We start from the raw sequence: 21,387 nt of genomic DNA on the forward strand, positions 1-21,387 counted from the left end.
ATTTTATGGCCACCACCTCTTAAAATAGCTGCCATACACTTAACTTTTTCTTTACGCTGTTTTTACGACGACCGCCTGGAGCGATTGTTTATGCAAGCTCCTTTCGGCGGATGACGATCACCGATCGATCACTGGCCCTCTTTCGACCAAAGACGGTCATGTTTTAGCCCCAATTGCTAATAGGGACAGTCCCTACATTACCTACAATAAAATGTGCAATTTATTTCTGGTTTTGTACATTATTTCATGCTGTCAGTATTGTGCAATTGTTGTCTGATCATCAGAAAAAATCCTGTTGAATTTTGCCAATCCTGTGGAATTTTACGTCCAAATGAAAATCAACTTCTGATCGAAGGTAACTGCGACTGTCCGAAAAAGATGCATTATTAACGTCTTTCCGCACATTTGTCCATCAAATTTGTACTGCTTTTTTCTATATAGCTATTCTGATCTGCATGGTGATGTCAATGCATTTCGTGAGCGGTTGTTAGCGAAGTTGAAAAAATATGTTTATACACGCCTGTTTTCTTGTTTCTGCAATCATTTTCATAGCGCTAACGTTCGCTGCTGTGTGTTGCTTTTGATAAAGTGAATGAACAACATTCCAATGTTAAGGAGCAGCGCACAATTGATTTCCGCTGTCCATCAATAACGGCATGTTTTACGACCGGCTTGATGGGCGTCAGCTGCCAGCGCTCTGTTTTTAAAAGGATAAGTGGTGACGGTCTTAGGCCCAAAGGAGGGGATTCGTTGAATGTCTAGTTGTTGTAGGTCCATGATTATACATATACCTGTACATACATGTAGATTTAAAGTGGTACTTCAGGCTGGAAATAATATGATTTGAACAGAGAAAGAAAAATCAGACAAACAGAACACTATAAATTCCATCAAAATCAGACAAGGAAAAGTTATGTCATTTTATAAAGATTTGCATTAAATTTACAAGTACTGTACATATGGTTTTATGCATGTCATCATGAATATCCAATTAGCAAACTAATGATGTCATATTATTAGGTGGTCTGTCTATGACAGATCACCTATTGTTTTCGTCAGAATTTTCTTTCTTTATTTCTTTATTTCTTTCTTTATTCTTGGCACCTATGTTTGTCGCCAACTTTTCTCGAAATTGGCTGAATCAATTTTGCTGATTTTTTCGTCATATATAGAATCTATCATAGAGACCTAAAAATAAGCTTTTCAAGGTCATATGGTCATGATGACGTCATCTACGCGCCATTTTGTAAAATTCTTCATTTGATCATATCTTCATTATCAATTATCAAAAATTAATAATATTTACAGGACATTAACTTCATGTCAAGGGTCAACTGTCAATGTCATCAAAGGTCATGTAGAGGTCATGACACGCGCGTACGCGCGCGTCAAAGGTAAAAAAATCGTCCAAATGACCTATAAAATTTTTTGGGTACGTTTCAGGTCATTTTAAGCATTTCAAAAATTTGCGCGCGCGCACGTATGCGCGCGCGTTTCCGCGCGTTACACCTTAACACAACGCTGAAAAACCATTTCTTTTAATATCATTGCATTGCTAATAAAATTCTGAGCAATTTGATACCTTGATCAACCTTCTACAACCATTAATATAGAAATTAACACCCATTAAAGTTTGCAGCACGTGTGCGCGCGAGCTCTCACTATAGGCCATATATGGGCAAAAACATGCCTATTGTAAATTCACTGTAGCTCTTTAAAAAGTCCGTTGACCCCCAATTTTTTTTTCATATATCGATAGAGTATGAGTTGTAGATTTGATTTCATGTCACCATTGTCCCTAAATTATATCGTGACGTCATCAAATAGGCGCCCAAACTAAAAATTTCATTTTTTTCAAAAATGACGTCATCAAATTTATGCAAATTTGGCTGTAACTTCTCGAATATAGATCATTTTTCGCCTAGATTTCAATATGTTGTAGTTTATAATGTACTCTTTCTCCTCAGTTAACATGAATATTCGTTTTGAGAAACGCATCATTGCGTAAAACAGCGATGAAAAGAGGCATGTCATTTTTCCTCATTTTGCGTGTAATCTCTATGGGACATGATTTTTTCTCAAAACTAGATTCGACATTCCTCTACTTCGTGAGCCATATCTCCATTTTTTCTTGTCAGCTTTCCTTGAGCTTTTAACATGTTGTAGCTGAGATTCTGGGCTATCGGAAGTGTGCCCTTCATTTTTTGATCAGATGCTGGGATCATGCCCGTATTTCACTTGCAAAATTGGAATTGTAATTCTCAAAATTGCTTACGTGTAATCTCTATGGGGAATATCGTGGCTCAATGGATAACGCATTTGACTTGCTTTCTCGAGGGCGGAGGTTCGATTCCTGGGGTAGAAAAGATGATTTTTTTTTCTTTTTTTTTCTTTTTGCCACCTCTTACATGATCCTTTATGATAATTAAAAGGTATGAAAGTTAAAATTTAGCAAGATAAAACAGATTATAATTGTTTTTTTCATATCACATGTATTTTCTGTGTAATCTCTATGGGACATGACTTTTTCTCAAAACTAGATTCGACATTCCTCTATTTCGTGAGCCATATCTCCATTTCTTCTTGTCAGTTTTGCCGGAGCTTTTAATATGTTATAGCTGAGATTCTGGGCTTTCGGTAATGTGCCCTCCACTTTTTGATCAGATGCCGGGATCATGCCCGTTTTTCACTTGCAATATTGGAATTGTAATTCTCAAAATTGCTTACGTGCAAAGTCTATGGGAAACATTAATAATCACATTGAGCAATGGTCAAAATTTATTCTTAGGATGTCTAGAATCAAGATTATCAATCATATCTAAATTATTCATTTTATACATTAGCCGACTCTGAATGAAAAATCATGACAGACCACCTAATTCGTCCGCATGACGAATTAAATTCTAGTTATTATTATTATTATTTATTTGACCAAATCATGATATAAGAATAGATGACATTATACATGGTAAAAAGAAACAATACAGAATGGAGCAGTGCTACATTCTGGCCAGGGGTGATAAAAGCATAATTAATAACTGTTGCTCGGAAGCATATCACCCCCCCCCCACATGGAGCACTGCGTACAAATGAACTTATAAAACAAATTGCACATAAAATGATCTAGCCCAATGTTTGGCAATATTTCTATAAAATAATAATGAAATGCAGAAGCTGATGGATGTTTACAACTAGAGAATGATTGAAAATAAGTATAATAAGAAATTAATAAGTCGACTAGTGAAAAAAAAAACGATGATGAGTATTGTTACTATTTCATCTAATCGCCAATATGGAGATAAACACACTAATAAAGTTCTTTTGCATTTTACTATAAAAAAATATGTTTAAAATTCAAATTTTTAACTCCCATAGTTTTGCTTGGTGAATTTTACACTACAGTCAAATGTAGCGTTCACTGAAGGGAAGCAGCAAATGTTCTGAAATGTCATAACTCTGAAAGTAATATGGACTTTCATGTATTTCATGAAACTTGGACAAAAAGACAATCAAGTACATACAGTAAGACTGATCATTTGGCATGAGTTTCAGGTCACATGGTTAAGTTCAACAGTCTTTAAGGATTAATGAAGTTTTACAATATTGTGGCATCAACATAAAAAAAAGACCAGATCTTGAATTTTCCAAATTATGAATCTGAAAACATAAAACCGTAGTCAATGAAACTTACTGCGGTTTTGAAGTATGGACAAACAGATGGATATTATTTCAGGATACTTGCCAATAACAGAGGTCACTTGGGGTCAATAAACTTGTAACACCTTTTTTAAAAATTGAATTTTTAAGATAATTTTTAATAAAGAACTTCAATATCGTAGAGATAAACCATTTCCAATTGGCGCTAAATAGCCAATCTGTTGTTCCATCGGGTCCCTGGACATAAATTAAACGAATGTAATTTCTATGACAAGTATAAATAATCTGAAAATAAATTGAAATGTAAGATGTATGAATTTGCAGTTCAAGATCTACAAATAATATTCCCCATCCATCTAGACAGTCTTTATTGTCCTTAATAATAAAGTTAAGACAATTGGATGTTTTGTTGTAACTTTACAAAACAGTATCACACATTACAGGCACAAACAATTACATGTACATGTATATGCAAATCAGCAACTAAAACACATCATTCTCTATTTTTCTTTCTCCTGAAATGTAACTATCTATAATTTCTGAATAAATATGGGGAATTTCTAATGATTAAAGAGCTTCATCATCATACCAGGAAAAAAATGAAATTTCATACCAAAGGAATTGTGGGTGTGTGACATAATCAACTTGCTCATTTGCATATCGCCTTTAATAATACGGTCTGTTATTAAATGAAGCACAACTTTAAAAGGTAAAAGCGTCCGTTCTACATCTCATATATTTGAATATTTTACAAAGGATTAATATTTGAGTGATTTTTTTTTTAAATCAATACATCTTGTGATCACATCCTGTGAGAATATTCAGAATATATGCTCAAAATCTTTGTAACACTAAGCATTTCTTGGTTTCAGCGTATAATTTGAAAATTTTGAAATTTCCTCTGGGTGCGACTATTCCATCTGATTTTTTTTTACTATGTTTCATTTCATTTATATTTTCAGTTGATCTGGCCTTGGAGACCCTTTTCAAGCTGGCTGGTGATGTACCTGATCTTCCTGGATCTGATGTGAATGGCATGTCCAAGGCACCCAGAGACCTTGTCAGTTACAGCGAAAGTGACGAAAGTGATGATTCTGAGGACCCAGACGACTTCCTGAATGGCTTGTATCCGCCGCATCATGTGGCATCAGAGAAAACCATCGCACGTTCTCGTACAGATCAGAAACAACCTGTGATCTCTAGGAATGGCGTAGGTCTGGACGACATTAGCTTGCCAGGTATACAGAGCAGCATCAAGGGCCTAGACTTAGCCATATCTATGGCCAAAGACCTTGACAGGAATACATTCTCAGAAGAGTCAGTTGAGAAGGTCACAGCTGGACTGATGGCCTACAGAGACACAGGTGACAGGAACAAACTGGTGGAGCTTGGAAACCTCAGTGCGATTGCCGAGATGGTGTTAGAAGTCGGTGTCAAGGAAGAAGAGAAGCAAGAGATGGAATCATCGATGAAATCATCTAAAGTACAATTTAAATCGCTGCACTCACGCCTTCCTGTATATAGTGCCACGGATGATCGACTTGTTGGAGGAATGTCCAGTAGCAGTGGTAGCTCTGTTAACAGTTCCCCTAATGACTCTGATAATGAAGATCAACCTGATGGAGCATTTATGGCCAAAAATACCAAGAGCAAATCAGAAAGCAAAGAGAAAAGATATGAAGCAGCAGGATCTGAGGATTGTAGTGGGAATGCAATGTCAAATTGGACCCCTTTAACGGTTCCAAATGCCCCAATGGAATCAGTTGAAAAACCACAAGAAAATTTGAGTCTCAATAACAGTGATATGGAGAGACAACTTAAGCTGAGCACCAATCCAAACTTTAGCAATACAATAAATCACACACAACTCAGTACATCAGAGAATAGACATGAAGAAGTGGCAAGTGCTAGACCGAAAGCGACTGTTAGCTTTTTGAATAATTTGACCGATGAGCAAGGTGACAGAGACGATGGGTCTGGTGAAGACTCTGAGAAAGACATTGATAAGCATATCAGCTTCCAGGAAGATTCAGTCTCTTTTGCAGAAGTTAAACCAGAAAGAGATAGTAAGCAGGTCAGAGAAAGAAGTGAAAGGAGCAACTTGTTAAAGAGTCAGCAGAAGGAGCAGCAGCAGTCAGCCAAACCAAACAACACTACTGATAGGTTACATAGTGCTTTCCCTCCAGAAAGAGAACAGTTAGATAATCCTTTCTCAGTGGAAATACCATTAAAACAGGCTGATGAGAGATTCTCTGTGAATGAAATCAGACAAGGTGCTATGAATGTGCCATCAGTCAGCTCCCAGCAAAGACCAAACGGCCAACCACATAGTCCTGTTCAGGTCGAAAATAATCTGTTGTATCCACAGTACAGACCAGTAAATGCTTCTCCTACAGCAAAGATACATGGACAAAATAAACCCAAGACCTTTGCCTATGATGCCAACTTCATGCCTGGATTTGGCTACGGTACAACACACTTTGTCGTGAAGAATATCACACCAGGCTTATTGCCCAGATCGTACCACAAAGACAGTTCACCTCAATCACGATCATCCCAACCGTGGCCAAATCAGGGATACACAAGAGCATTTGTTGCTCATGTGCCTTCTAGGACCGGCGCCAGAACCGGTGCATACCCTCCACATGTTCATCACATGGGTAAGGTCTTTGGGTTCCAGGGACCACACCTACACCTAAGACCACATGTCCCACGCTCCAACGTGACAATTACTGAACTCCCTGAATCACCAGAAGAGCCTTTGGCCTCAACAAATGTGGAACAAGAATTAGCTGGTCCACCAAGGTGGCCTGTGATCCAGCATACCAACCTGAAGCGCAATGAATATCCTGCACCAAGTCCAAAGACGATCCCACCACTGCCACCAGGCAAGGTGCTGTGTCTTATGAGGGGATGTCCAGGAAGTGGCAAAAGCTTTGTTGCAAAGTAAGCTTAATATATAATAATAGTAGTAATACTAGACATATATCGTGCTAATTTCACTCTGTAGTATACTCAAGGTGCTTTTCAAGAAATTTCTATATTAAATAAGAGTTGAATAGAAATGTTTTAAGGTGTTTTGCAAAAGTTTCAGAAGTTAAGCATTTTTTTATATCATCAGGAAGGCTATTCTATAACTTAGAGGATGAATGGACAAATAATCTTTCCCAAGATTCTTTGAATCATGAATAGCTATTTTTTTATTTATCATTTTTGAACACTTGCACATTTTGTCACCAATATATAGCATTCTCATATTCAATTTACAACAAAAGACTCATGCAGATAAAATGTCTTGCTCATATACATCTAGGTAATGTGCTGCAGATCAAATCCTGGAATTTCATGGGTAAAATTAAAGCAGGTGCTTTAGACCACTCAGACAATGTACCTTCCTTGTAACTATGTGATGAACATGTAGGTTCCCTATTTGATTTGTAGAATAAGGTTTATATTTTATAGGGACCCGTTTTTAAAAGCAGAATGGGGATTTGAAGTTTTTTTCACCATGCATCCTTTTTTAATTTTTATGAAAAATATAATGCAAGATTGTGAAAATGTTGTATGCCTGTTTTAGTAATTATATGTATAATTTGTAATTTTGGAAATGAATGATTTTCATTTTTTTTCAGGAGCTTGAAGGGGAATGGAGTAATTCTGAGTACTGACGATTTCTTCATGGTGAATGGGAAGTACCTGTTTGACAGGAATGCTATTGGAGAGGCACATGACTGGAATCAGAAAAGAGGTGTGTTAAATCTACTTTGGATGATGGAAAATATATATCAGAGTCAGAGACTGCATAAAGTTCAACTACTTAGATTTAAAAAAAAAACAGTTATTGAATATGGTGTGCGAATTCTGGTTTTAAAAGTGATACAACAGAACATGTCAATGTTCTAGAATTTAATGAAGATAGTTTACATTTCAGCTTGCACTTCACACTTGTATCAATTATTTACTCGGATACTTGTCCCTATCCTCTTCATAATTTCAAAAATTGCTTAGAATTTCTATTTTTTAGGTCTGAATATAAAAAAAATTCAGGTAGCACTTACATCATTTGATTGGTGAGATATGTATCTTCTTTAATAAAGTCACTGTAAATACTCAATATTACATGTAGGTCATTCTCCAGGTCTGTAGGCCTATGTTAAAACTTTTAACTGAGGCTTTGTGTACATATGAATATTGTTTATTTAGATGCGCATCTTATTCATTATCTAGGTAGATATTGTGACAGTAAGCTTATTTATCTTCATGTAAGATCAGAAAATTAGTCTTTCGCTGGATTACAACCTCAAAAAATGCACCACACATAAAATCAGATTTTAGCAGCTGAACAGGGAATCAAATGAAAATATCCTCCCTAATTGTAAAAGCTGGATCTGCCCCTGTCATGGCTGTTGACTTGATATGGTTGGATCTATTTTGGTCATCAGATTGGTACCAATATCTTTCTGTTATAAAGGGACTCCATACCCCCCCTCCCTGCTGGATAAGGTGTAGCTCGTCCCATGTGCATAGGGATTATCATTTTCATGGCAATGTTTAATACAAACCTAGGTTAAGTTACAGCATGCTTTTTGGAATGTCATTAGTGAACTCATTCAAATGAAAAAAAAAGATTTATGCAATGCTGCAGTTACAAGTTGTCCAAAATGATTTTTGTTATGAAATAAGAAGAAAAGGATAGGAGTATACAGTAACTGCAATGAATTATTCAAAACAATGTCTTTGTCATAAACATTGAAAAAGTAAAGTCAATAATATCCCATTCAATTGCAGACTAAAGTTTTTTTTTTTTTTTTTAGTCTTGAGTTAAACCTACAATGTATTAATCTGGCCATTATGAAAACGCATGTACCACCAATACAGCATAACTGCCTTGCTAATAACCAGTGTCGGCCGCACAGAAACGTTGTTAGCCCAACAGAGCGCTAACAGTAAGCTCAGTTACATCTTTCGGATTGTGAAGTCAAAACATATATTTCAATATGTATCAAGTAATGCATTGTTGTAACATTAGGCATCGCTGCCACATTACCGGTTGTAACAGGTCAGTAATTATCATGAATTGATAGTGCTTATCACAAAACATATCTCTTGGTGCTTAATAGGTTATCATTTTCAAAATCATGTTTTCCTGCATGATTTAATTTCACACATTCCACTTTTCAAGCAACAACATTACCGGTAATTCAGGGTTCAGCAGGTACAGTTTTCAGTCAACAGAAATTACTTATGATAAAATGGCTCATTCTTAGTGAGTTTTAGGCTTTCCATTCATGACGTCCCCTGCTTATTATTATTATTTGTTTTTATAAAACAGCTCAAGACTGCTTAGAGAAAGGAATCACTCCAGTCATCATAGACAATACCAACATCCACACTTGGGAGATGAAGCCATACGTTGTCATGGTGAGTGGTACCTCATTCACTCTGTTGTGCTATCCGTTGCTATCAGCCTTTTGTAGCTGATTGGGAAAATTCTCTAGCTTGCTTAAATTCTTTCTACAATCAAAACTATTACCAGACCAACCTTAAGATGTGATAAGATCTGACATGATTGCTATGATTACTTCAAGTGTTACATGTAGATCACGGTTTCAATTGTGGTGCAAATCGTTACAGGGAAATAGGTATAATCACACAAATATGTGCTTTTTAATACTTTTTTCAGCAAACACTACCTCCTCCAACCTCTTTGTGCTCCTTGGTGAATATACTTTTTTAAATTCAAATTAAAGGTCAAGTCCTCCCTAACAAAAATTTGATTTGAATAAAAAGGGAAAATCTAACAAGCACAACACTGAAATTTTCATCAATATCGGGTGTAAGATAAGAAAGTTGTGCCATTTTTAAATTTTGCTTTATTTCACAAAACAGTGATATGCACATCCTGGTCAGTATGCAAATAAGAGAACTGATGACATCACCTGCTCACTATTTATTTTGTATTTTATCATGAAAAAATCAAATATTTCGATTTTCTCCTCAGTATCATGTGAAACAAAGTTCTATTCCTCCTTGAATTCGTGCAATACAATTATGTAAACATTTTGTGGTTCAGTCAATTTGGTCATTACTGCCAAATCTGTAAAAATTGTAATATTGTATAATTCAAACAATAAAAGAAAGGAACAGTGAGTGAGGTATATTATCGACTCCTTCATTTACATACATGTACATGTAGCACCAAGTTATGCATACATATATTACTGTTTTGTGAAAAATAAGCAAAACTTAAGTGTCATAACTTTCTTATTTTACATCCGATTTTGATGTGATTTTTCAGCATTATGCTTGTATTTTTCTCTATTGATTCAAATCAACATACATGTATTTCTGGGGTGGACATGACTTTAGTTTAAGATTTAATTTGTACTTATGTAAAGGTTTCAGGCCTGTAAGATACAATCTGTGAAGTATAATGCATATCTATACATTTTTTTTCAATTTTCAGATATACAGGTATGATGCTTTATAGGCTGTACATGTACATACTGTATATAAGTTTTAATATTTATATGATATAAAAAAAACAAAAAAGAAAATGGAAATAAATTCACTATTGCACATTTTTGCCAATTATCAATTGACTTCTTTGGGTGAATGACGACTTGGAATCTTTTGAATTGCCACCGTATCTGCACAATCTCAAACATTATAAGGGCCTCCCCTTCATCAGGATCGTCATTTGTCAAGAGAAGCCAATTGATACATGTAATTGATAAAACATCACAACAGTGAGTTTATTTCCAGTTTTTTTTTTAATTCTTGTATTGATCACGACTAGATGAATGAGGAGAATTTACATAAATGTATGTAATGTTTCATTATCAAGTCTCAGTACAACTTTGTCTGAATAGTGAATAGGGATAAGATACAATATGTGCATTGTTGTTTTTTAGTGACCTCTGTCATTTCCTTTTTCCTGTGTGCTTTATACTTTAGTACATGTAATTGTAAAAAAATAATTCATTCATAGTCATGAAAGAGTATAATTAAAAGAAGAATGTTATCTGTGAAATGTATGAAAGTAACAATCAATTAAAGTAATCTTTAAAAACCAAGATTCTGAATTTTGGTGGAGTATATACATGTACATGTGTAAACTACATGTATGATCAGACTCTGTTTACATGTGTAGTTTTGGGTAGTAACCAAAATGTATTCAAGAAGTTATTTGTTTTATATCACAAGTAGAAGACTGAGTACCGGTATTTGGCAATCGAGGCTACTACAGTAGCACAATGCTATGAAGGTTATCCCAGAGGAAATGTTAAAGTGGACTCACAATTATTGATGATTGGTATCAATCCCACATGTAGACATTACTTCATTGTAGTTTTAACAAACATGTAAAATTGAATGATAATTTTATCCTTTTTAGGGGGGGGGGTAAGAGGTTTTGATGCTCCACACATTATTGCAAGAAGTAGTTAATATGCAGCTGCGCATTAAAATTGTTTATGGATTACTATTTAATTGTAACTATGGTAATATACACTGGAGCTGCAATTCATATTGCAGACCACACTGGGTAGGGAATAATGGTTATTTTTAGGGGCTATTTTTTTTTATCTCACTTTGGTGATTTCAGATTGTTATGAGCTATTTCTTTCATTTCAAAGGTAACTTTTTGCGTAACAAGCAGTTACATGTACATGTATATGGTAGGCCTTGAAGGTAAATTGTGATATTGGTTCATTTGAAAACTTTATTAAAAATTTCATTCTTTGTTTTATTCTGATGTACAGTGTACATGTACATTGTAGAATATGAACACATTCTTGCATATATTGTTTGTGGCAGTTCTCGGGGCGACTCTCTTATAAATAGTTGCTCTAAAGCGTTAAATTTAGGTAATTGTAGGAGCAGTTTGGGCTATCATAAGGGCTAAGTTGCTTGTCAGCTATTTCTATTGCTGGGACCGCATTGAGATTCATACGTACCTGTTGTATCTTTACATAGGCACTGAAACACCAGTACCATGTTGTGATAAGAGAACCGGACACACCATGGAAACACAAGGCTGGAGAATTGACCAAGTGAGTATCAAGGATTATTGTCTGCAAAGATGTCTTTGTATTTCATGTAGCAATCTTGTAGAGCCTTCCAAAAAAATACTTCATTCTATGTTATGATTTAAAATATTGTATATTGACAGAGCTAGAAATGATAGTGAGTTATCGTGCAATGGTATCAATACATGTCGGATCTAGGGTACAAATATGTACATGTACACGTAAATATAATTTATGAATGGTGAGATGAGAATCATCTCTTCTAATACATGTAGGGGAAGGCGGGGTAAGTTGAGCATAGGGGCAAGTTGAGCCACCAGCCCCAGGCCAATAATGAATGAGTCAGACATTGTGATGGTGTCATGTATTGATGACCCATAGCATAACCCCTAACCCCACCACATTGTTTCCAACTTTGAAACAAAAAGTAGTTTTTTAGAGGGAAAAATATGAATTTCAGCCAAAAAAGTAAAAAAGAGTGTGAAATAGATAAGTGCTTTATAAACACACACGTCTTTAAATATAATAAAGACATGATAACAATATTATTAGTCCAGGTATGGATCTTCATTCTTGTCATAGTCTTTTATATGATGGATGCATAATAAATGTGTGGATACAAAATTATCGCACTAAGTTCGGACTGGGGTAAGTTGAGCCAAACAGCATGGGGCAAGTTGAGCCATGGTAATTCCTATGGTAATGTATCTTAAAAAACAAACAAACCATAAATATCATTGAAATGCAGGCTGAAAGGAGCAAATTTACATGACTGCTCTTTTCCTTTTACAGGATGTTAGTATTTATAGAGAATTAGCAAGTGAAAAGACTTTAAACAAAAAATTGACATGCTGGTTCTCCCCCATACATTTTGTAGGCCTACATGTATTTTCTGTGAAAGTTGGCTTTGATAACATCTACATGTATGATGCAAAGTCTTTGATAACAAATTCTTCTTTATGGGGAGGGTATCCTTAGTTACATGCATTCATGATTTACAGTAGTTTAACCATAGAGCTAGTTAGAGTTTAGAGCCCGCTTTACATAACGCGATAAGCCCGCTCGTAAAATCTGAAGTCAGAGATTTTTTGAAGGTCCCTGTGAGGCACCGCCGTAAACGACGTTCTCCCACATAACTTCCCTTCGAGCTCTGTTTTTTTCAAATTCGATACACGACTTGCTGTTCTTCCAACATCCATATCTCTTCGTACGGATTCCTGATCTACGTCTTTTATGTATGGTTGAGCTTCTGAGATGATCCCTTTGCGTACATTCCAAATACATTACAATCTCATTCAACCCAGCCACGGTACGTATGGAGAAAGTTGGATACTAGTCATTTGTGTATGTCTGTCTTTCTTGCTTTATAAAGCCTTTTCCTGTGTGCTCCTGTCTTAAAAATTACAATGAGGGGGAAAGCAAACTTCAAAGTTGATTTCGATGGTAAGATTATTTGTTGGTCATGTAGGCCTTGAAAATATGACGAATCAAGGGGACATTTCTACTTCGATTGATGCATCGTCGAGTATCTTCCGGTGCCCCACATACTCCTCTATTTGTAGCTCGCTCGCTCAGCTCATTCACACAGTACAGGCCTCAGCTCCAGACCGTTTCAGAAAAATACTAGAATTGACGCATTTTAAGAGATAGATCTAAACCTAACTTTTATGATATTTCGTTGGTTATGATCTGTAAATCCGCATGACGGCGTTTTAAATTGCATTCGACCAACTTTCCCTATCTGATTTAGGGCTGATTTACGGGCGGCCTGTAAGTGTGAAAGGGCTGTGATGGGCCAGCCTGCTGCGAGGGGATTAGCGGTCCCGCGCATGGGGCAAAGTGTTCGAGAGAGTCAGTCCTCCTTCTGTAACAGCTCTATGGTTTAACAGCAATCTATTATTGATAGAAATGTGTATTAATCAGGTGAAGTTTTCTTGGATGTTAAAATAAGGTGATATCATGTACAGTGTATCCAACAAAAAGGCAAACCACTTTTCAGAGATAAATTTCACAATTATAAAACATGTTTTTACTATGAATTTGATACTTATGATGGTAAGAGTGGAATCTCATCTTTAATTTGAGGCCAACAGCTTAGCAAATCATTCTTGCATGGCAGATTGAAAACAATAAATATTGAGGCCTATCAGAAACGATTCGAGCTTTGACGGTTTGCATGGTGGTAAGACTGAATGGAGAGATTCCTGACAAAGAGCAAAGCTTATGTGCTCGAAACATCGAAAATAAAAGTTCTTTTCAGAGCTACTATCAGAAAGATAACCAACAATCCTTTTCAGGACTAATATTCAAGTCATGGTGCTACCGCAAAACTCTCAATTTAGAAAAAATTTGCGCAGAAATACACGGTACATGTAATCTGAATCAACTCTCATTTCAGGGATCAGTGAGAGAAACTTAAAGAATACAAAAGAAGTGCTCATGAGCTACAAGTACATGTAATTGTCGAATAAGCGCAGTTGTTGTATCATGAACCAATATTGTCCAATTTATCTGCGCAACCTGATTTTGACATTGAAATTCAAAACTCGTCTTGCTCATTAATGTGTGAAGTGTTCGCCACATCGTAGTTATCAAAATGTAGAGAAATAATTGAATTGCATGATGATGTAAATGAAATATCATAATCAATTTGCCTTTGAAGAAAAAAAAGATGTGGGAATCCTGGTTGCCTTTTTTCTGATATGCACTGTATGTAGTGTACCTGTCAGTTGAATTTGCTGAAATACGATCTTTGTACGTTAAAATGCTGGTTGTTGACAAGCATCTGATAGCAAAGTTCATTCCATGTAAAAAGTACTGAATATGGTATAAGGAAATTTACTCCAATATGCATGTCCATGAAGAAAAAATTGGATCATTGGGAAATCTCATTAATCTCAAGAACAGGTAAGCAGTCATACAAAGTCTTGTGTGAATTCATAAATAATTTATGTACAGCTTTATGGAACACCCACCAGAATAGTAGTAATCCAACAAATGTGATGCTTTACATTTTAATGTTGTAACCCGCACCCGTTGCGGTACGGGTTAACCTGCCGGTATGCCTCTGATCGCGGGTTGCGGGCCGGGCCGAGTTCATTCTCAAACCCGCAGACCGTCATGCGAAAAAAAAGGGAGAATAAACGACGCATAATAAAAACATTCACAGTGAAAATTGAGTTAAGATCATGTGCTTCTTACGTGGCAGATTCTTTTAGAGACGTAGATATTTCCTTTTAAAAATGCCGGCGTATTTTTGTCTTGTGAATAGTGAACAGGACTGAGTCTGAGACAGTTCAACATGATAAATACATCGAGTTGCTCTCTTTCAAAGGCCAGTGCAAGTGCGTGCATGCAGCGCAGTCAAAAGCAACCGCATGGGCCAATGAAACTCGATGTTGAGTTTCCCGTCCCATTTTTTCCAGCTCATAATGAGGAACCGATTTCATTATTCATTATTTTTCAGAAGATGAAAGTTTGACCTTTTGTAACCTTTTAACGCACTTTATTCTGTGGAACTTGAAGCCAGGGAAAAATTAATCATTTTTTTGGGGGGGCTCCATTTTCATTTTTTTTTGCAATATTTCAGGGGCTCTTTTCAAATGCTACGTTTTTGTATTTTGAGGAATACCTGTTCACTTATTAAATTAATTATGACTTGTTGTTTAATATTGTATGATTTTTAAATGTTTTTTTTCATGCCTAGAATCTTGGATGTGGGTGTGTTTGTGTGGGTGAGACTGTGAGTTGAACTTGATATAAATGAATTTAATATCTAAATTTTACTCCATCTAATTCCAGTACTTGGCCATGTAATAAAGGCCCACATACCCTTACTTTTCCTGAAGTTCTTTGAAAACGCAGATCTCCACGAAAATTGTATTTCTCTATGGGGGAGTCTAAATTTGGTGAGAATGAACTCATTAATAACTTAAATATACATGACAATGAAGAAATCATCAAACTTCATTGGCAGTTTTGAAAAATATACCCGAAATATAAACTCTGTCTGAATCAGAAAATCACCATCATTGAGGCCTTTACAGAGCGAATTGTCCCCCAGAGCTCTGGCAGAGAGACAGAGCTCAGACTAGCTAGCACAAGCGCCAATGCGTACGTGGGTGAGTCTCCCGTCGGCCTTGTTACAGATTGAGCTTTGATGATTTTTTTGTCTGATATTTAACTCATCCCCTGGAAAAATAAAACAAATGATTTTTAAGTAATAATTAGCAAATAAGATAAGTTATTTTGGATGAGTACTAGGCCGTATGATAACTCACCAACGCGAGGTTACTAGACTTTGGGATTTATTGAGGTAGCTCAACCAGGCACTTCCCTGGCTCAACCATACCTCGAGCGATGTTCGTGCAGGCTCCACCACTTCTACGGTTGTTGAGTGGAGCCTGACGAACATCCCTCGAGGTATGGTTGAGCATGCAGCGTCATTCCATTCACAAAAAAAGAAATAAAGAAAAGATTTGCAGGTATTTACAAGATATACAAGTAATTGTCTTACTGAAAAGCTTATATTAATGTTTTAAATCAGTTTTGAATCTAGATATCCAAATAGTTTATTTTGAAAATTGATTTTCAAACGCGGGCCAAATTTCATACCGCGGGCGACGGGAAACTGAACATCGAGTTTTAGCGGCCATATTATCGAATGAAATACAAAAACAGAAGGAAATAATATAGAGATAAACGAGAAGAAAAACTTGACTGTATCATTATCCAGGTATTTATTGCAATTTTGATTACTTTATAGACGAGGTCCCATGGAATTGAATATTGTAATTATGATTGTTGTGAGTCGCATTGTCGACCGACCTGGACTGAAAAACAACATTGCCGTCTGCCGATCCTTGCTGGGCAGCCTGGGCTAGCTAGCTAGCGCGCTGAGCTGCGGCTCGCTAGCTCCGATCCGAGGCGTTAATTGCGTAATGCTTTCAATTTCGAGATCAGAGCGGACCCATTTCGTGGTACAAAGTCACCCAAAAAACATTTTATCTCAGGAATAAAAGGCGAATTTGCAAATTGTAAGTAAATTCACTCTAGGCTAGGTAGTAGTAGACATATATTTTCCTGATTTGAGCCTGTATAGTGTGGGGATTGCAGAAATAATGTTTTTCATTTTTCAAAGATAAATTGACTTGCGGGTTAAAACCCGACGGGTCAGCGGGTCCCGCTTGCAAATTATTGGATTATACGGGACGGTACGGTTCGGGTTTTTACTTGCGGGTTACAACATTACTTTACATTCACTCTTTACTTGTTTATTTCTCACTTGATCCTTAACAGACGGAACTCTCATGGTGTCCCCCGGGTAGCGATTGCAAGGATGCTACAGAACTATGATCCAAATGTGACCGTAGAAAGCATCTTGAACAGTCCTGATAAGAAGAAAACACCAGAGTATATTGACAGTTATGACCGAGAGGGTCCAGATATCCCCAAAGGAGATGGACAGTCTCCAAGGAAATCTGGACAGCAGAAGAACCAAGTGAGAAAACAAGAGCAAGAGGTGAGTCATCGGGACGATGCCAGAGGAGGTGCCAGTGCTGCTGAGGAGGGATGGGAAACCGTGGGAGGACATAATAAGGGGAATCAGAGGAACCGGACAAGAGGAGGAAGAGATGCCAGGAAGGATCTGAATCAGAGAAACATTCGTTCTGGACACCATAATGACCAAGTGAGCAAACCAGAGCGAGAGGTGAGTCATCAGGATGATGCGAGAGGAGGTGACAGTGCCACAGAGGAAGGATGGGAAACAGTGGGTGGGCATCATAAGGGGAACCACAGGAACCGGGCAAGAGGAGGAAGAGATGCTAGGAAGGATCTGAATCAGAGGAACAATCTTAAGAGTGGCTCCCCCAGGAGGTACAACAACGAGCACCATGGAAGCAGATACCAAACAGATGGCTCAGACGGTATGAGATCTTCGGGTAGACCAAATAGTGCACCTTACAACGGTCCATACAGGGTAAACTCCCCATCTCATTCACCTTCACCTAAAGATAGAGGAGGAATGAGAAATGATGGACCCCAGTGTGATAATGAAGGATGGGTATCAGCACCTAAGAGAGGGAAGAGGACTGGTGGAGGATCCCATTCCCCATCACCAAATCGTGGATTGGAGAAAAGGAGAAATATAAATGTTAATCAAAGGGGGCAGCAGCATAATCAACATAACAAGCCATCTGATGCAGCAATAAGATTTCTTGAGAGTGAGGATAGTTTGTCACAGGATCCCATGAAAAGATTGATGAATGATATTGGTCTGGCGAGTTCAACATTGGCATCATCAAGTAATGGGAAAGAGATGTTTGAAGATTTAGAGAAGAATGGTAAAGTGTTCCAAAATGATGAACCTGAGACTCTCAGTGCATCACTTGTGACTGAAAACCAAGCTCAACCTGAGACAGTGTTGGAAGATCCCATGCTAGAAGTGACCATTGATGAGATAAAGCCACCTAGCTCAGGAAGCATGAAAGAAAACACTCGGCTCTCCAGTAGCGATGACCAGAGAGGAAATTCCTCTGCTAGTGCCTCATCTATGCCTGAGGATCCAGCTTTGGGCAGTGACAAGAAAATGTTTGAGATGTTACTTGCAGAAAATATCCAAGGCAATGTCAATAGATCTGTGGACATGTCAGTGACAGGGAAGGTTGACATAAGTGTTGACATCACCATGGACAGGAGCATTGAAGGGGACATACCTGTTCACAGTCATGCTGGTGATGACAAGAACATCAACACCAGAAGAGATCCTATACAGTGTGATGATCTAAAGACAGAGGGTGACAATTCTGTCAAAGAAATCGTTGCAGAGCACACACAACCACTGAATGTTAATGTTGTGACAAACCAGACAGAAGCTCATGATTCCAAAACAACACAAAAGTCCATAGATGGCAATGAAAGAATAGATGGGGAGTGTCACACTTCCTGTCAGGAGGAAGAAAGTGACTGTGGCACTTCAACAGGTTCACCTCACATTCCTCTTCAAGAGCCTGAGGACAAATTTGAGTGTACACCAAGAACTAAACCTGAAGTAACATCTCCTCTAACAAAAGAGGGTGAAGTATCAAATGAATGCCCCCGTGCCTCTACACCAGCATTAAAAAGAACATCGAGAAGGTTGAGTGGTGGTAAGTCATCAAGGCGCCTTGCAGCAGTCTTTACCTCACCAACATCTACTACGCCTCCTGTCTCTGAAAACACTGACTGGTCAAAGTTTGATCCTTTAAGAAGCATTCCAAAGCCAACATTCCCTGTGTGTAAAGAAGAATCAAAGGATGTGGAAGTGAGTCAGTGTGACATTAGTACTGAAACTAGTGGCCAGGACTTTGCATTTCTCCAGAGAATCATCAGTGGGACCATAGAGTCTCAGGACCTTCCTCAAGGATATCTATGCAGAACAGCGGTGGCACGTTTGTTGAACAGCTCAGACAAAGGTAGTAGCAGTGAAGCTGATAAGGACAATCAAGATAGATCATCACCCATTCCAGTGTCATTGAAACTCAACAAAAGCTGCATGACTGAGGAAATCATTGAGGAGACTTGTGATCTTGAGGATGAGAAACTATCGATGATGCAAGGTTGCTTTCCTGCCTCCTCAACTAAAGATCTGAAGAGTCTATTGGAAACTTGCAGTGGAGATGTTGAGATGGCAACAAATATATTGCTTGATTCATTAGCCCAATCAGCAGCAAACTCTCCAGAGGACAGGGGCACACCAGGATATGTTTCAACAAATGCAACAGCGTTTTCAGAATCTGCCAGTGTAGTTTCTGGAAACAAGGATAAAGTAACCAATGATTCTGTGAAGATTCTGCAAGAGCAAGATGTCAGAATAGGAACAAATATGGAAGGGGCAAGAACTGAAGTAAGAGCCAGCTCTTCCGGCAATCCTGTAATATCTCAAAGAATGAACAATGAAACAAAAACTGATGTGTCGTCTTCCAGGATTGATGCTCTTAACAAATTAGCTAGTGACAGCCAGAGGTTTGCCAGTGAATTAAAGCAAGCAAACCAGATTATCTTCAGCAATAACCTGAAAACAAGCACTGAATATATTCCAGAAACTGCTCACTGTAGACCGGGTAATGCAGGCTCAAACACAAATGACACTGCTGAAACAACAACAACGAATGACAAAACAAGGGCAGATGGAACAAGTAACAATGACAGTGAACTACACAAACAGGAAGAGGAAACAGACAGTGACGAATTTGAGTATTTCAACAATTTTTACTCTGGTACAAGTCAATTGATCAAACCAAAGAGTGCTATGCATATCACTACTAGCACCACTTCTGATGAACTACCAATGCTAGAGTCTTTTATCGAGGATCGGCAAATGCTACATTTGGCCGCTGCTTGTCACAGTCCGGATAATGCAGCACACGGTCTTTCCCTATCCAAACCAGATCCTCCTGTTCCATCGCAGCAACCATCAGAAACTTTGGCAGTGACCACAAAGCAAGTCACAGAAGACACAATTAAACCCGACTTGCAGACTGATGATTGTGTTGCTCCACAGACAAAACCTGACTTTCCTGTAACCGAAAGTGCAACGATTGAAGGGACAAAGCCTTGTGTTGATGAGATAACACTTGTGTCTGAACCTGAGAGTCATAGAGTAGATGAAGAAGGTTCAACCTATATAAACGACCTTCAAGAATCGAGAAACGAGGAGAAAGAAAGTTCTGGTTCTAGAGTAGATGAAGACGGTTCAACCTATATAAATGACCTTGAAGAATCGAGAAACAAGGAGAAAGAAAGTTCTAGAACCAGCCCCAGCAATGCCAAGAAGGGTTCAAAGGAGTCCCTTAGTCAAGATCCACTGACGAACGATCATACAAGTGGAAACTCTAGTCCACAGCAACAGCAGCACATAGTTGAACAACCTGAAGGTGATACTGTAGATAACCTGTTAAATGACATTCAAAGTTTGAAACAGACATCTGCAGATGAGATGAGTGACTCGGATATACCCTGGAAAGCTGGTTACGATGTCATCAAGCCCGAGGCGGATGGTCTTCTCGATGAAGGCAATACTATGGACAAGTTTGCAGAGAGTGGTGAAGGAGTGTACGACTATCTTGGGGGTATGGTGCTTCAGATGGATGCCGCATTTGCTCTTCAGCTCCAGGAACTCTTTGGCCAAGTAGGATTCCATCTCGATCCTGGTAAGTAGGAAGTTAGTGCTTGTGCAACATTAGTTCAATCCTCTATGTCATTGTTCTGTTGATACAAAATTACTCATAATATTTCAATGTCGGAAAAACATGTAACTTGCAAATAGGTGGAATGTGTATACACATAGGATTTATTGGAGTACTGCATTAAGGTTGTTGCATTTATTATGTAATCATTATTAACAAATTTATAAATAAATCTAGACATCTACCGCATTAATACAATGTTTAGATTATTAAAAAATAGTGCATGCAGGTGTTTTTCTTCGAGGGGAATTTTCAAAATTCTTAATATTGTAATGCATCCCTCCCCCCCTCTCTGTTTCTTTTTTTTCCTCCTCTTGGTCACTCCCGTCATCTTGCTATATGTATTTATTACTTCTTTCAAGAGTCTTTCATCTCCAAAGATTGTAATTTGTCCATTAATAGGGTATTTGACAGTTTTTCACTTAACAGGGGTTAATGAGTAACTTTGTTGATCAATACAGTAAGAAATTAAT

The 21,387-nt window shown here is 37.6% G+C and overlaps 1 protein-coding gene across 1 annotated transcript in view; it reads left to right on the plus strand.

The window, feature by feature from the left end:
* The window catches only part of LOC121431528, a 46,342-nt gene that overhangs the window by 5,902 nt on the left and 19,053 nt on the right, over positions 1 to 21,387 (plus strand). The window contains exons 2-6 of the mRNA XM_041629085.1: positions 4,620 to 6,603; positions 7,290 to 7,405; positions 8,990 to 9,078; positions 11,635 to 11,711; positions 16,986 to 20,878. Of these exons, the coding sequence (XP_041485019.1) occupies positions 4,620 to 6,603; positions 7,290 to 7,405; positions 8,990 to 9,078; positions 11,635 to 11,711; positions 16,986 to 20,878 (6,159 nt within the window). The remainder of the gene's footprint in view (positions 1 to 4,619; positions 6,604 to 7,289; positions 7,406 to 8,989; positions 9,079 to 11,634; positions 11,712 to 16,985; positions 20,879 to 21,387) is intronic.

The sequence above is a fragment of the Lytechinus variegatus genome, chromosome 1 (assembly GCF_018143015.1).
Source record: "Lytechinus variegatus isolate NC3 chromosome 1, Lvar_3.0, whole genome shotgun sequence".
Lineage (NCBI taxonomy): Eukaryota > Metazoa > Echinodermata > Echinoidea > Temnopleuroida > Toxopneustidae > Lytechinus > Lytechinus variegatus.